The sequence below is a fragment of the Amphibalanus amphitrite genome, unplaced genomic scaffold (genome assembly GCF_019059575.1).
Source record: "Amphibalanus amphitrite isolate SeventyFive unplaced genomic scaffold, NRLGWU_Aamphi_draft 000027F_arrow, whole genome shotgun sequence".
Classification (NCBI taxonomy): domain Eukaryota; kingdom Metazoa; phylum Arthropoda; class Thecostraca; order Balanomorpha; family Balanidae; genus Amphibalanus; species Amphibalanus amphitrite.
The window spans coordinates 352,691-369,949 of NW_024881523.1; the positions used below are offsets into that span (position 1 = coordinate 352,691).

The 17,259-nt window shown below is 51.3% G+C and overlaps 1 protein-coding gene across 4 annotated transcripts in view; it reads left to right on the top strand.

Annotated features, from left to right (window-relative positions):
- LOC122364123 (microtubule-associated serine/threonine-protein kinase 3-like) overlaps positions 1-17,259 on the top strand; it is a 118,326-nt gene that overhangs the window by 20,751 nt on the left and 80,316 nt on the right. The window contains exon 1 of one of the 4 annotated variants that reach the window (XM_043334262.1): positions 587-816. The exons of the other annotated variants lie outside the window; for them this stretch is intronic. Coding sequence (XP_043190197.1) covers positions 766-816 — 51 coding nt within the window. The 5' untranslated portion in view covers positions 587-765. Of the gene's footprint in view, positions 1-586; positions 817-17,259 lie in introns of those variants that run through there. 4 annotated transcript variants of the gene reach the window in all.

The following is a 17,259-nucleotide window of genomic DNA, read 5'->3' on the forward strand; positions in this document are numbered from 1 at the left end:
ACCCGGCTCGGATCTTATTACACCGGACAGTCGGTGCCCGGTATACAACGTAGAGCACCCTCAGACCCTGCTGACATGGTTATGAGTTATGACGCGGTCGGCTGAGCCGCGGGCTGTCGGGAGCCGTCATGCCAATGCCCACTGGCACTGTGCTGTCCGGTGAGCACCGGTTCAATTGGTACGCACTGTCATAGGAGACTCGGTTTGGCACTGAGGACGTAAAAATAACTTGCTTTGCCCTGGATGCGCTTAGAACCCTGGGGACCCAGTTCATCTGTTGTCTGAAAGATCAAATTCAGAATGCATCAGCAGTTGCATTTCATCCTCAATGTCATTCCGGATTGGAGATCCAGGCTGCATGTTGAAAATGCTCTCCATATTCAGATCTTCAACCTGTGGAGTCGCTTCTCCGGCGATCTCCGGCTGTCCGGAGAGACGCTGAGAAACGTAGGAATGAATGGGGATCGAGGACCGAGATCCGGGGAGCTGCCGTCCTGGACAGACAGCGCGCTCTAGCGCTGGATGTAGACACTCGTAATTCCCGCTCAACCGCTGGGCGGCGCTGAGGTGGCGCTCTCCGACCGTCAGTGCCGGGCGGTCGGCCGGTGTGTGTGAAAGTGCTCCGTTTGGAGGCGGTGTCCGCGCTGCCTCGCGGGCCGCTACTCCAGTGACCGAGTGCTGGCCGGTGCCGCTGGATGTGACGGTGCTGTCGGAGAGCCACCATGCTCTGACACAGGAAGGGTCAGCGCGGCACCCTCAGCAGCCATGCAGCCGCGCAGCGGGCGACTGCGGCCACAGCTGCCACGTCTTCGGGCGGTGAGTGCTGGGGTCCACTCTGCCCCGTGACCCCGGGTCGAGCCGAGTCGGTCGTCGTTACCTTATTGGGTGCTGGTCGTGCTGACCGTGACTCAGTCCCCAGGCAGCGGCCGGCGGTGAGGGGCCCGCTTGTGTTGGCGCCGACCTCTCACGGTCAGCTGTTGAGCAGCGGTCGTCGGTCAGTGGGGAGGGGACGGGGCGCGGGGTGACTTCTGCGCCGACCTGAAGGGCAAACGGCACGGAGAGAGGCACGGAGCAGGCAGATAGTCCGCGAGGCGGAGATAGCTCGGAGTAGGCATATACTTTGCAATGGCGGATAGAGGCTGGGAACGGACAGAGTGCGGGAGCGACCGGGGCGTACGGAACGGTCGACCGAGCGTGGCCGGGCCAGCTGGGCTCACGGCGAGTGTTTGTGCGATCAGTCAGCTGTGCCGGCGGCGGGCGGCGCACGGAAACCAGAGGCGGGCGGCGCGTGATCAGCGGCGCGCGGCGCACGCCTCCGGTCCGTGCTAAACAGTCCGCGAGACCACTGGTCTGTGAGACCACTGGTCCTTGAGACCATTGGTCCTTGAGACCAATGTCTCATGTCTGTGAGTTTACCGGTTAATGAGATCACTGGTCTGGGAAATCACTGATCTGCGAGGCGGCTGGTCCGTGAGACCACTGGCCAACGAGACCAAGGGTTCCCGAGACCATTAGTCCGTGAGACCACTGATCCACGGTCCACAGGCCCTGGGTCACATGTCGGGCTCCTCATACCGCTAGCATGTTTGCTCATTTTTTTTTCTTGTCACGATAACCAGATTAGTTCATCGCCGAAGTCACGGGATGGTTTGAACCACAAAAAAATGTTTGTCGTTAGCCTCTGGTTGGAAAATGTCACCGTTCTTTTTATCGTGAATCTTGGCTCAATCAAAGGCCACATGTGTTTGCTGTTGGCTTATTGCACGTTCCCGCGAGGTTCAAGTTTCTAGCAGGCCACATGTGCAAGGATTTGATGCGTAATGCGTATCCCTCTGCTAAAGATAGCAAAATGGCCAGTGCTGCTTTTTAGACGATGCTAGCAAATTTTGCATTTGAAGCTTCTCGCGAAGCTCAAGTCGAATGGTTTAAAGTCGTAGATTATGGCGGTCGAAGCCCTCTCAGGACCGCTGAATGACGTGATGTAAATGGGGTCCAAATTGACTGAGCAAAGAGCCAATGCATCACTCCCATCCCTCTCACTAATAGAACAGGCGCTCTGCAGCTGCATTAACCCGGCAGTTGCTGGGGTATTTCGCCACCCACCGTTTGCTGGGGGGGGGGGGGCGTTAAACGCCCCCAGCCGATAACTCGAGAACCAATAGACGCAGCGAAACGCACGAGGCGGCAAACGAAAGAACGCGACGAGACGCTTCAGATGAGTACTTAAAAGTTGAATTTTGAGGTCACAGGTCAGGTCAAGGTCAGGTCAAACACCTGAAATCGGGCTTTCAGTAGCATGGACTTCAGGACTTCGCAATGGGTGCCTCTCGTCATAAACTCTGTCAAAACGGTGCGCAATCCATCATATAAGGCCTACAAGAGTGTCAGCTCCATAGCATAGGTCAGTCAAGCATAGGTCAGGGTCAAGGTCAGGTCAACCGGGCAGGCACATATCCCCGAAAATCAAAACTGATATTCGCAGCCTGTGACACATGTTTTATGGGTAATTTGGGGCGTAGAACACGATGGTGACATTCATTTAACCATATGTGTACGTGTTTGGCTAAAAAAGTTCAATTTAAGAAATGCATGTATCATGGTCGTGAAGTAGTCACGGGAAATTGCCAAGATTCAGTTCAAGATTTTGGAAAATTCGGAACGACAATCAACAATCGAAGATAGCCATTTGATTGTTCATGATATTGGCAGTCTAATGGCGTTTACAGCATGTCTGTATGTCTATTCTGTGATTTTATATGATTTTTTGAACATATGCCGTTTTTGGTCGAAAACTCAGAAATCATGACGTCACTAAAACCTCGATATCTCAAAAATTTTCTGACTGATTTTTTTGAAACTTTGTCACAATAAACTTAAATCAATTCCCTACAGGTACTCAAAATTTGGCGCGCCTGCGGCGCGCCGTTTTTATGCTATGGTCCGGCGAAAAAAGTGGGGGCGTTTAACGCCCCCCCCCCCCCCAGCAACTCGCGGGTTAATGGTTGAGCTGTCGAGTGAACGTTAGTCGAACAGTGCGGCCGGCCAAACCGTTATAGCGAGGCAATATCCAAGTGTTGCGCAGTGCTTGGCCGTGCCCGTGAATGGTGCTGTCATCAGCTGTGCAGCTGCACCTGTTTTAGGCATATTAGTGCAGTGACTTGTTCTCGTCCTGGCGTTCACCGTGTGAAAGTGCAATGTCAGACGCATCTAGCATTGTCAGACGCATCGAACGCACACTTGATGCCGATCGCAAGCATTTGTGCGTGCGGTTGACTCGCTTTTTTGTCAACGGACTCGTCTGGTTCAACGCTGTTTATCCATCCGTGTTTCTAGTTGTTTTCTACTAGTTCTGAAGCAACATATGGCATGGAGAGGCAGAGCTTCATTCCTTTATTTTCCCCTGCTCGCTAGTCTTTACAGTATTCATAACGTTTTTGTTTTGTTCCGTTCAGCTCCCAGTGATCAGCTCCTTTCACCGTTCAGCTGTCACCCACGCACATCGTTGAGCTCCGTGTTTTTGATCAGCTCCACTCATCGGTGAGCACCGCCCATTGATGAGCTGCGGTAGTGGGTAGCTCCATGCTGGCCCAGTGTAAAATTTTTACTTCACCGTTACCTGTGCAGATGAAAAAAGTTTTGTTTTTTACCAGTCAGTGATGAAAAAAAATTGACCGATCTTAACATGCAATGATGATTTTGCACTAACGGGTGCTATGATGAAAAGAATGACAACGTGTTTTAGATAAAACATTGTTTTAGATGGGCACACGTTGAAAATATAAGCAAATGGGCTAAAATTTCATCGTATCAGTAGGTATGGACCTATGGTCATTATTCACAAGTTATGACTTATGGGCAACAATCAGCACCATCTTCTCTGATCAGAGAGGATAGTGCTCGAGTTGAAGGTGAAAAACTTCTTCACAATGTAAAATTAAAATAATTCTGAAAATAAAAATACCTACCAGGTTTCAGAGAGCTACCAGCGACGCATTATCATTACGTTGCTTATATATATCCTGATCATTACCCTCTCTGAAAACGGAAGGCACGCGACGCGTTGTTTGCGCCGTAGTTTGTCACGCTGGCGCCAGCAAATGCGGCTATTAAATAATTGCGTTGCATTAAACCGAACCCGGCCCCCGACACCGTAAGAGGTGCAATTTCCCTCGAGACATTACCCAGCCTGCATGGCATCAAATCGGAAGAAACTTGCACCACACAGTTCAAAAATGATCGAGGCTGTCACATATGTATAGTATTTGCCATATCTTTCATCAAATCATGAGATAGCTTGCGTCCATGTTGCAGCCTGGACACCAGTCCGAGGATGAAATTTTTGTTCATTTTCGAAAGGCAATATTTTTATATCAACAGCAATCTAAGAGTTTGTATGTATCTTATAACGAAGTCCAGTGTCTGATCTTCTAAAAAATGCATTACAGTCATAAAAATATTGACTAGACTCCCTACAAGCATTCTCGACTGGTGACTAAAAATCGAAGAATTTTTCATCCTCGGACACTCTGTAAGAAAACAGCTATAATTTCCCTAATATTCAATATTTTTCGATTATATCTTCAGCAAACATGGAGAACGATCCATTTAACATGCTAATCCAAACAGCAGATGATTTGGAAACTTCATGAAGGCGTGAGAGATCCCCGCGGTTACCTGGAAAATTTCATCCTCAGCCTGGCCTTTTTAATGCTTTTTCATCCTAATTTCATCATTCAGTTGTAGAACTAGTTTGATGCAATTCTTCAGGGAATGTTTATACAAAAGCAATAAATTAATTTAATTTTAATTTTTAGACATTATTTGATTGATAATATTGTATTATCGAGTGTATTTATCTGCACTTACCTACACCTTTTTGTTGTTCTGTTTCTTTTTTTAATCGAGGCAATCACGAAGCGCATGATACATACACTGTGCTGAGATATTTCCATGTGTCATTACTATCATTGCTGATTGGAAAGGAAGGTGCGTATAATTTATCATGTATATTTTTTGTGGTTTTCATGAAAGGTGCAGTTTTTAACCTTCTAACATTATTTTGGGACATTTTAACCGATTTGAATAAGGATTTGGTGCATTTGTGTTGAAAGATGAAAATTATGAGCCAGGATGAAAAATTAGCAGATTTCATTAAAGGTAGTGTGCCACCTTTGAAAGATTTCCCATTTTATTTTTCCTAGGATAAGAAGCTTCTGTTTTTACCTAATATCGCAAAAAAAATCAAAAATGGGCCTGGAATAGTGCCTTTTTCGCCTAAAAGTTTATCGGTTTTTAGATATGTATAACAACTGTAGTGGGCTCACCTGCAAACAGACGTCGGGCAACAATCGCGAATGCGGCGCACTTGTGACAATAAGCGAAGGTCATTATAGTGTTACGACCATACGACGTACGGGAATGAGTTATCAGCTGTCTAATCGTAGACAACACAATGTCGAGCCTTAAACTGTAAGCCCGTATTGGTACTGTTTCTTTTATTTGGCTGTCGAACATTATTTATGGTTTGAAATATGATTTTATGTAAAATAATTGATATGAAAAAGCCGTCTTATAAGTTATGACCCCATTTCACCACACGCAAGTGGCAGAAATGACAATGATCAGCTGACGCATTTTTATTGGCCGAAGTCAGAGCGCGCGGCCCGACGCACCACGCGTATTTGGAAATTCCGACCTCGACGAGCATCAGAAGCCACCTAACAGGCGTGTTCGAAACCGTAGGAGATGATGATGAACGGGTTTATCGAAACTTGATTGGATGAGCATATCGGTAATAGCGATTTCAGTGTGTGCATTTATTGTTCATAGTGGTGTGAAATGTGGTTGGGGTACGACCGACAACCCGTCGGGGCGAATTTCGCACTGGGGTACTCAAAATTTGAAGAATTTAAGACGTTTCCATGAGTTTTGAAGGTATGGATAAGTTCTAAAAATCCGGTTCTCCTTATCTGGGCCATTAACTCCATACGGTCCAAGAAAGCTGGCACACTACCTTTAACTGTGATTTTCCAGGCTAATACCGGAAAAAATTTACACTGTGCTGGCCTGATAGACTCACTCACTGTGGAGCTCCTTGCACTGGTCTGCTCCGTCCACAGCTCATCTCCTTTCATTTACTGATCAGTTCCGATCTTTGATCAACTCCTCTCACTCTGAAACTCTCTCGCGCGGTGTGGAGTCCCGCTCTTGATCACTGCTCAGTCTCAGCCTGTCTGGTCATCTCTCCCCACTCTAGTTAGCTCCGTCCAACGCCATGCTTCAGTATCAGCTCTGTGACACTGTTGCTTCATCCCATAACTTTGCGGGACGTGGTTTGACGCCTCAATGCTGCTGAGTCTGGCCGGGACTGAGTGCTGAGGCTGGCCACCAGGGGTGATACATCGGCAGCTGACGTAACCGATCCTTGACGCCGGCCAGCCTGGAACTGCCCTTGATTGGTGGTGGTATATTTCTGCTTATGCACCATCTTGTGCCATTGGTGAAATAGCTTATGTTGAGATTCAACTTTTGTACTTTTTCCTTGGGTGGGTGGGAAAGGGGGGTATTTTATACCATTGCCTTTTTAAGATTAATAAAACTGAAATGCTTTTATTTAATCAGCATTATCCCATAGTTTTTTCTTACAAGCTAAATAGTAAATCTCATAGTCACTTTGCAATATTTCTTACTGTGTTGTCACGAAATGAAAACGCAACAATGAAAGAGAAACTGTAGAATGGATAAGAGGACTTGAATCAGCTCAATCTGAAGATGGTCCTCGTTCACTTCTGATCCGGTTAAGCAGTGGGTTTCGCTACAATCTCCAAACGATCTCGCCCAGGGATTTGTTCTCTCTGATCTCGAGGCTCTGAAAGTATAATTAGGAGCGGTTGAGACGTGATGCGAGTACCCTGTTTCCCGACCAGCGTCGCCATTGGTTTCCCAGAGCCTGCTGACGGGTGAAATACCGAGTATGTGCCTGAGGGCCGGCCCGCTGATACCACTGGGGACCTGACCACGTGCGGTACAATAAGCTGGAGCCGACAGCTGTGGCTGACGTACTGAGGATGTTCCGAGTGCCGGCAACCCCACCACCCTGTCCGAGTGGCGTGGTTGACCACTCTGTTTGACACTCCGAATGTTGCGACGGCGGCACTCTTATTAGTGCTGTCGGAGTATCGTGAGCTCCACCGACCAGGTGTCTGTCGAAGTGACGACACTCGACAGACCCATCACGCCGAGGACTGGGAGTGCCAAAGGGGCTGTCGGCAGCCCGGCGCTATAGGTCTATTGGAGTGGTGGCACTCCACAGTTCTGCGCTCTAGCCCTGTCGGGATTGTCTAGGGCCTGCAGTTTTTAACTAGTTGCCTGTGAGAGTGTCGGGCACTCGACAGCGCTCCGCTCTATGTCTATCGGAGTGTCGACAGCTCACCGCTCTAGGTCTATCGGAGTGTCGGCACTCGACAGCGCACCACTCTATGTCTATCGGAGTGGACTCTGTCTATCGGAGTGGAGTGTCGGCACTCGACAGCACTCCACTCTAGGTCTATCGGAGTGTCGGCAGTCGACAGCGCGGCGCTCTAGGTGGTCGGCTGTCGACTCCAGGCGCCGTATCGATCTGCCGGCAGGCCGGTCGGCGCTGGAGCGCGCCTGCCGCGCGTGCAGCCGCTTTGTGGGACGAGTCGGCGCCGGGCCGCCGTCGCTGTCCCGCCGCCGCGTGGCAGCGCTTGTGACCGATACAGTGTGGTGTTGGATCCAGCACCATGTTCTGGCTCAACTTCCGACGCAGGAAGAACCGCGAGAAGCGGCTAGCAGCTAAGGTAGGTGGAGAGAAGTGGCATGGTCGGAGTGGCTGGTCGCAGTTGGACTGTGGAGTGCACATTGCACAATGTAGTGGGGCTTCAAGCCGAGCGCAAAATGGCTGTGGGGCTGTGAGACGAAACTGACTTCACTGATTTCTTATATCAGATGGGAGGAAAGGGCTTGTGGTTTCTGTCAGACTGGTCGGGATTTGATGGGAATAGTCAAATAGAACTGGACTCGCGAGGATTATCAGGCAATCTCTGCCAGTGGACGTTACGGCTCAGTGATATGCCCACTGCCCAGGGACGTCACGGCTGTGTGACGTGCCCAGCTACCTTCACGACTGTGAGGTGTCCAGGAACTTCACGACTGTGACGTATCCATCGGACGTCACGGCCGTGACATGTCCAGTGAACTCCACGCATGTGTTACATATCCAGGGAACGACACGGCTGTGTAACGCGTCCTGTGGATGATACGGCCGTGTGACGTGTCGAGGGGACGTCAAGGCCGTGGGACGTGTGACGTGTCCAGCTCACGTTACAGCTGTGTGACGTGTCCTGTGGACGCCACGGCCGTGTGACGCGCCCAGCTGCGGCGCCAGAGGACGTAATCGAACGACTGGTACAGGCAGCGTCCACGGCTTGGAGTCCCTCCCAATGTTCGCAAATGGCAGCCTGCCAGACCAGGGAGATTGGAGAGCTCTATTTTATGCATTACGCCCTCATTTTTATGCATTTTTATCAGCACTGCCTCCGGCTTTCGTACCTTTAGTGCTCTACATGCATAAAAGGACCACGGGTGTCGGGCATTCACGCCCAGTTTTCTATATTTCACGTTATTTATTTTCCGGCGCCTCATTTACCGCTTGACTAGAATTCCTGGGAACATTTCCCGCAAATGGGTGGTCATATGTGCATCCGGCCACCAATCGGGCGCGTTCCCCGGTCTCGGGTGGTCTGGTCCGCCCTCAATTCGCAGTCGGTCGTCGTCACGGGCCGGGTATGGAACGGACCGCACCCCACACATGGCTTCACTCAGTCTGGTCAGTGGGGGTGGCGACGGACCGATCAGCGACTCGCTGACGCCTGTTGGGGCAGACGTCTGGCAAAAGATCAACAAATATTTGTTTTTGACCAACAGAACACTCGTAGGGCTTGCGCCTTATAGGTACACCATCTTTGGAGCCTGAATTATTCATTTAGGCTTATCAATATCGGCAACACTTCAAGCAGTTGGGTCGCAACCCCAAAGTGATTTTTTTATTTATTGAAATATAAGTGCAACTGTCTCGAGTCTCTACTTGTTATTTCATTTCTTTATCACGATAGAAAATTAGGGACACAAATTCCCCTTTTTGCACACCATATATCCCGGGATATGGACCTCGTGCTCCTCCAGCTTGCTAGCAACAGATAGGCTCGCATTGTTCTTGGCAAGTTGGCGCCCCCCCCCCCCCCCACCCCGGGACGGTTCCAAACGCTGTGTTTCATGAGGTCACAGTGAAGCGAGGAGGCTGCTCGACTGATTAGATGCAGACATGAACTTTTAGACTTGCTGGTTCTGCTTCCCCAGGGAACTTTGTCTGTTCATAGATTATTGCACGCCATGGTATGTCTGTGGGGGATCCCTGCCAGTCGCTGGATCTATTTTAAGGGAGGAGCTCTGCCGGTAACTGAATTTGTCACTGATGGTCACCACCGATCATTGGATTTGTTGCCGAGAGCCCCAGAGGTCACATGGTCTGTTGTTGGGGGCCCTGTCGGGACATAGTCTGTTCCTAGGTAGGCTGTCGGTCACTAATTGTCGCTGATGACTGAACTGTGTCTTCACAGCCTCGGTCTCAATGTGGTCTATATCGAAGCTTCACAGCCTCGGTCTATGTATATCGAAATCGCCCTCCCTTTGGCCTTCTTGCTTCGTTTCTACGGACACCCCTCTCAGAGCAATAGAACGTACAAATTACAATATACCTGTTCTTATTACGTTTGTTAATGCGGAACAAAGCTACCACGTCATTGCTAATTCAGCGTGTAAGACCATGCTGATTGCTGCCATAACCGAGCTGTTATGGTGTAATATTACAGACGATACCCTCTAACGTATTCGCGACAACCAGTACCTGGTCACCTTCCAAAGCGTCGCCAAGCGTCACCGCACTTCTCATGTGACAATTAAAGAACAGGATCTGTTCCTTGTCCGTGACGTCGATCGACTAGCTGGTTATCTCGTTGATTCTCAAAGCCGGGATTGCCGGAGCAATGGGCCGTGGCTCCTCGGTGGGTCGGCTCGGAGTCTTGGTCGCCGGCCGCCGGTCTGGCTGATATTGAGCCGGGTTATTGGTCAGCGATCGACTGCGACCGACTGTCGGTGGACGGTTATGTCTGATGGCTGTAGTTACTGGTCTGGGCGCCGTCCTTAATTCAGTCTGCCGAGATCCTGGTCGAGTCTATCTCAGTTTCTAGCTCGACCCGCCAGTATCATTGATTTATAACACCTTTTTTTGTTTGGACATTACACGAAATCAGCTGTGGCTCTCGCCTGATGCCGGTGATCCAGCCTCCCGTTATTTATCTGTTATCCGTGCTCGTGTGTCGTTACCGGCATTTGTCCGGTATTTTGTCGTGCTCCGTGCCGGGGGCTGGTCGCGGCTGTCCACTGCAGTTGCTCGGGGTGGTCCAGTGACGCGGCGGTTCGCAGCCCCGGCCCCTCTGGTCGATATGAGTCACCTGTCGCGGCGACGCCGCCGACTCTGTGGATTGGTGGCCCACACGGCACTGGAGCGGTTCCGTGGACTGTTGAACCTCACGACACCGGTGTGGTTCTGTTGACTGTCGAATACACGACACCAGTCTGGTTCGGTGTACTGTTGAACCACACGACAACGGTGGTTCCGTGAACTGTCGAACCACACAACGGTGGTTTCGTGCACTGCTGGCTCCTCGGCATTGGTACTGCCGGTTTACATCCGGTGGTTCCTTGAGTATCGAACTACTTATACGACACCCCCGTGAACTGCCCAACCACCGCTTTTGGGACTGCCAGTCCTTATGGCACTGGTCGTCACCTGCAGTCATCGACTATTTTAGGTGGTGTAATGGACTGACCTGTCATTAACTTTGACGTTGCGTGAGACACTCGTTTTTTTTTTTTTGTTCTTATAGTTGCAAAGGCATTGATTTAAATGGACTTAGGGATTACGGGCTTCTTAGTGTGAATGCATTTTCAGTTCGTTTTTCTTAAGAGTGTCTCAGAATGTTTTCGAGTGTCTTAGACGAATGTCTTATATAAATGTCTTAGACACTGAGGCGGAGAGGTCCGGCCTGACCCGGCTGTTCAGTGATTGCGCGTTGCCGGGCACTGCTCAGTGCCCACCGCTCACTGCTCACCGCTCACTGCTCACTGCTCACCGCTCACTGCTCAGTCAGGGTGAGCGCCCAGCTCCGGCTGTCTGGTCGACTGGCGCGCGCTGCCGGGCGGGTCGGGGCCGGCGGTCGACCGAGACGGTTAGGGAGCGGTGCCGACGGCGCGCCCCTTGTTTCCTTGGTTCACCGATCACAGGGCGACATTGGGATCAGTCGACTGGGACTGCTGCTCACTGCTCAGTCGCCTGAGACTGCTGGTCTGTCTGTGGTTTCTGCTGGTTACCCTGCTGGAACTGCTGGTCACCCGGATCGGCTTGCTGGTGAGCGGGCTGGGATCGTCGCTCAGCTAGTTGAGGCTGCTCGAACTGGTGCTCAGCAGGCTGAAGCTGTTGGTTGGTTTGCTATAAGTGCTGCTCAGCCAGGTCAGCCTGCTGGAGCTCCTCAGTCAGGGAGGATGCTGGTGCTGCTGCTCAGCCGGCCTGACCAGCGCTCTGCCGGCTACTGCTCTAATTGGCCTTAGTCCCTTTGTTACACCAGGGGTTTGTCGGTCCCTGGAGGAGGACCCTGTCACCGGAGCCAGTGCTCCTATGTTAGACCTGATTAGCACAGTGCCCGGTCTGGTGGGCTACCTCGCTTCTAGCTGCACTTCAAACTCGATCCTGTTCAGTCGACACGTTTCTCCAAAATTTGTAACTGACGATAGTTCACCCATTCTGTTCCCAACACAACCTACGCAACAGCAAAATAGCTATGTTTCGTTGAACGCCGTTCAGCGTATATTCAGCCACGGTGCGAGAACTGTGTCGCGGTGGTTCCACTGCTGTGGTGTTGGTCCGGGGAGGGGGAGATTGTGTCAGAGCTGACGGTGTTGCATCGTTAAGTCGGCGAGAGTGGTCGGGACGGGCCCGGCCACCAGTTGGCTCGAGCCGCAGGACGACCGGTGCGCACTTCGGGGGCCAGCTCACTGCTCTTATGGAATGGACGGCGTAGTTCGATGACGTCGATGGTAGTGGCATCAGTCTAACTAGCCGGCTGACGCGAGCAGTCTCGGTAGGCTCGAGTAGCTGCCTGTCTGCTGTGGTGACGCGGTGGGTTGTCCATGCCTTTGTCTTCCAGACAGGGGGTTGACTGTCCCTTATATTCCCTGCTCACTGTTCAAAAGATAGAACCATGCAGTCAAGGGCAAGGTGCATCGACTGACTAGATGCTAGGCAGAAGCTTGTGACTGGTGAAGTCATGCTGGTAACAACTAACAAGCCGATGAACGACTTGTGAGACTGCTCCTCTCGGCCATCGTTGAGCCTGCAGTTCATGCTACTTCCAGTGTAGTGCAGTGTGTGCCGTTAACACTGCAGCACAGCGCCGCTAACGCTGCGGCCAGCGTGTGCCGTTAGTCGTCTGACAGCTCACCCCTTCGTGTCCTCGGGACTGGTCGTGATCTGAGACTCGGCCCGCTCTGACGAGATACGGTGCCGGTCCGGTCCGGCGCTGTCACCGGTGGAAGGCGCGGCTGCCCGCTCACGGTCATCCGACAATTCCTGTCACCGTCTGTCTTTGAGACAGTGCCGGTGCTGTGAGCCGACTGAATGCCGGGAGAACGTCAACGACCGGTATGCTGAAAATACCGCATGATCCTAGAGCTTTGTGAACCGAGAGGGCGAATGAAAGGGGACCAGGCGGACATTTTTACCTTTCTTATAATCAAATTTGGTCCTTTACTTCGATCCCATCGAGCGTCCAGTGATAAGTGAATATTTAATAGATATTCCCTTTCTTGGGCAGTCGATCAAGCGCCCAAGAAAATCGCTCCTCCGAAATCAGACCGATCCGTCTGCGGTTGGTCTGTCCGTGGGACCGCACACCAGCGACTCGCCGGGTGTGTGCGCGGCGGCGGGGCTCGACAGCGGGCCTCGGCCGAACGCCGTTTCGCAGAACGGCTGTGGTCGCCTGTGCTGATTTCTCGCCCGGCCATCAGCTGAGGCGAGCAGACAGCCCGGATCGTTTGCTAAGCCGCACCCTTCGCTGGACGGTATCCGCCGAGTTCAACACACTTTGGTTTTGTTTTGGTCCAAACTTTTGTGGATTCGATGGAGAAGCTGTGTTGTCGTATTATCCAAGACAAGCCAACACCCGCCGTCAGCGTTTGCTCCGATAATTTTGCAGTCTCTAGTGTGGTTTCTTGAATAAGTTGACATGCATCTTTGGAATGCCCGGAAATTATGATCTGAATGTTGTCTGGCCTGCCGCATCAAATGGGCCAGGATCTCGGCTTGTAATTATTGCAATGCATTTACAATTTAAAATCTTCAGTATTCACCGTTGGATTTTTAACAGTTTTTTGTTTCCCAGGTAATAAATTTTCAGGCTTTAGCTCGTTTTGTGAACGATTTATGAACGATTTATCTGGATGAGTGCGTATTAATGCCCGGATCTCGATATTGGCCTTAGTGACCCTTTTCCCTCGCTAGTGGGTGTGGATGGGCTTAAAGTGACCCCTCCCAGTGGCAATGGGCGCGGATTTGTCGACAGTGACCCTCACAGCCGTGAGTGCGGATTTCCCTGCTGCCCCCCCCCCCGCCCCCTGGTGACAGCCTTGCGCCCCGATCACCGGCAGCGGCCGGCCATGTAACTCTGACCCAATTAGACCATACACACATTGGATCATTGACCCAGTTTTAGTATATAAGCTTCCGTAGGACAGTTCCTCTACAAACAGCAAATGGACGGCTTTACTTATGTGGGAGTACTTCACATGTGATGATCTCAAATTACTGCTTATGCTGTGGGCTCTGGGCTCTGCTGCACGATGTGAACGGGTCTCTCAGCTGTCGCGGGGTCCGGGCGCCACTCCGAACGCCCTTCAAGGTCGACCGCCCGCGGCACCGGGAGACTGTCAGTCGCCTCTGCTCAGTGCGACCGGCCCGCGCGACCGGCCCAGTGAGACAGTCGACAGACCTGGATGGCGCTGGGAATATTTCATTCGGCCGACGAGCCAGCTCGACGGGCTGCGGACTCCCGGGGCTGCGAACGCTCCATCGCCAAACGGCGAGGGACAATTGGAGCAGTGTTCCGTATTGATTTCCCGCTGTTCTATGCACGGCACGGCTCCGGCTCCGTGGAGCTTCTTTCCGAGCGTAATAATCCAGTCCTCTCTGATTGGCTTTATTCTGTGTTCTTATTTCTGGGTGCTCATCATGGCCACATACCGACATGCCATAGGAGCATTGCCTGTATCATTAGTGATGCTGACGCACTCAGTCTTAGATAAAACGAATAAAATAGCTTCTGACAATGGGTCAGTGTTATGCCGTAAGCCTCGGTAGACGCTGGCTATGCGAGCTCCAGACGAGCTCTACAGGTGTGTTGTTACTTGTTGGTACCGTTACTTCATGAAAAAGTTACGACTTTTGACTAGAACCGGCGGAGGCTTGGGTCTGCAATTCCTGAGACTATATTTGACTTGCAGTTGGTCCATGGCTGGCTCTTTTAATACAAGTGGATACCAAAGGAATGAGGCATTTCGTAACGGTGAGCTATGCGCCATTTCTCGTCTTCCCATCTCCATCCCCCATCCCCGTATATACTGTGAGCTCCACTGCGGGTGGGCGGCAATCTCCCGTCTGACCGGAGGATCAGCGCGGCTGACCGGCGGCACTCCCTCCTCTCTCCCTCTCCTCCCGCCCTCTGCACCGCCGAGACGTCACCATTCACCGCGATCCTGACAGGCGCACGGACAGACTTGCCTGACCGGCGGCGCGGCAGAGGGATTATGTTGTAGGTGGCGCTGGCGTCTACCGGCGCTGGCCGTCGCCGTACACAGATGGCGCTAGTGCAGCGGCATGCCCTGCTGACTCGACGTCGAAGACGAAACTAAGATCACACTTGCTATGTTACGACCTTCGAGGTGTGTTATTTTTACGAGCTGGTGACTAGGCTTATGAAATTGCATTATCAGTCTTTGAATGGAAATTCGATTATTTTCGAACCTTAATCCTGTTCCTGTCTTACTGGCTGCTCGTTCCTTCTGTTCGCGGGTCATGATTGACATATAGGGTAAGGTGCCTAATTAGCGACCCACTTAATTTGAACCGTCATTGCTCACGCTCTGTGGGTGGCACTGTATTACTGGCTTGATTTTCGGAGAGATCGTTCATTTTTCTGTTAAAATATAGTCATTTTCTGCCCCAATATTCACTAACTTATTTGTAGTGAGCATTTTGGCAAACCATTGCAAAAAACGCTAATAGGGAACTCTTCCCGATTAGCGACCGGGGAGGGTCGCTAATAAGTCTATGGGTTTCCCCATATTAAAAATGGCAAAACATGCGACGCCTGAAAAGATGAAATATGATCTCAAAAAGGAAACCTATACGCAAAGCACTCAATCACTCGAACAGGAACGTTTATCCAACACATTTACGTACGTAAAAACTGATCACGTGATTCACCGAATGCGAAAAGAAGGCGGAAACCCAAATTTTGCGGGCTATCTCGTATGATATTCGAGGTCCGCGCTGAATTCGGCACCCCTGCAGTTGGTGACGACATTTGGCATCCCCTGCCGCACATTGCAAGCTTCAGCAACACCTCATTTTCATTTCTCTCTTTTCCCCTTTCTTTCCCTTCTTGAGCTATTTGCGACCATGTCAGGCGCAAATAGGAAATATGAGTTGCGACACATTTTTAACCGCCATGCTGTGCACAGTTCAGCGATTCACTATGGGAAAACGGCAATCAATTGAAAAAGGAATGTCGATTCAGAATTAAAAAGGTGCATCATCCTAATGTGCATCGCTTTTTATCAGAGAAGGCCCAAACACACACGTTTTGGATAAGAAACTCGTCATTTTTATTTAAACTCACCTGAAACGTCCCACCAGAAACATCGACGACCAGCAAATAATTTAATTTGATAACCAAAGTATGGCTGACCTTTTGACGATATTTTTACCCCGTTTTCTTCTGCCAGTTTTTCTGTAGGGAGGTAGGTCGCAAATCGGAAAGGGTCGCTAATTAGGCACCTTACCCTAACTTTATTCTAATCCTGATGATCATCGTCGTGTCCAAGCAGGGAACATTTTGCCCTGGTTAGGTCATAATTTGTGTTTCCCCTCTGCCCCTGCTGGAATCTCAAAAAAGGAAAAGAACACTTATTCACCTCTCCCGAAAAAGTCAATCAGCTATATTCTCTCATTTCGAGTGGCATCACGTCCGATCAAATGCCGGGGACGGCTGCAAGTGGCCTCCACATTCAGCGGCCGCTCCCATGAGCCGGCGGCTGTATGCCGGTCTGCGGCGGGCTCAGCTGCGCCCCTGCGGCCCCACCGGCCATCAGACAGCCGCCAGAGTCGTTCGGCCGGCCGCACCAGGTGCTCGCCGCCACACACACACGGCCTAATCCCCAAATACCCAGCCACTGCATAGACAGAACATGCAGAGTCAACCAGTCCGAAAGGCCATGCACGGACTGTCTGACCCGACATACTTCCGGGTGGCTGGGTTGCCATGACAACGTGCGGCTGCACCCCATTGCCCATTCGTCGGGCTAAGTACCGCTGCGCCAGCAGAGTCTCTGTCGGGGGCCGGCTGGCCTTTTATTGGCGGTGTGTGCCGCGGCGCTGAACGAGGTCACCAGGAGGTCACGGGTCCGGTACCGGCCGGGGTCACGGAGAGGTCACGGGTGCGGCTCTGACTGGGTAACACTGACTCGACCCGACCCAACTGGGCCGAGATCAGTGGCTGTCGAGTTCAGAGGTGCCATGGAGACGGCGCGCCATGACCCGCAGTTCTCGCAGTTATACCACTCGCGTTCACAAGTCAGGCTCATAAATGTCACGAGTAGCGGTATCAAGCTGTCGTTAGTGGAAAGATCATATAAACCACTCGAGAAGAGCCTCGCCATCGCTGCTCATAAATTATGAACGTTTGTCGTGTGGCTTGGCGCTGGATCTGTTATTAGTGGCTACTTTCTGAGGGACTCAGTCACCTATTCGGAGAGGTGGTAGAATGTTGTATGTGGCGCCGGCTGAGGCTTTGCAGAAGTGTTGAAATGAAAAGCAACTGTGTCATTAAACGTCGGCAGGCTTCATCC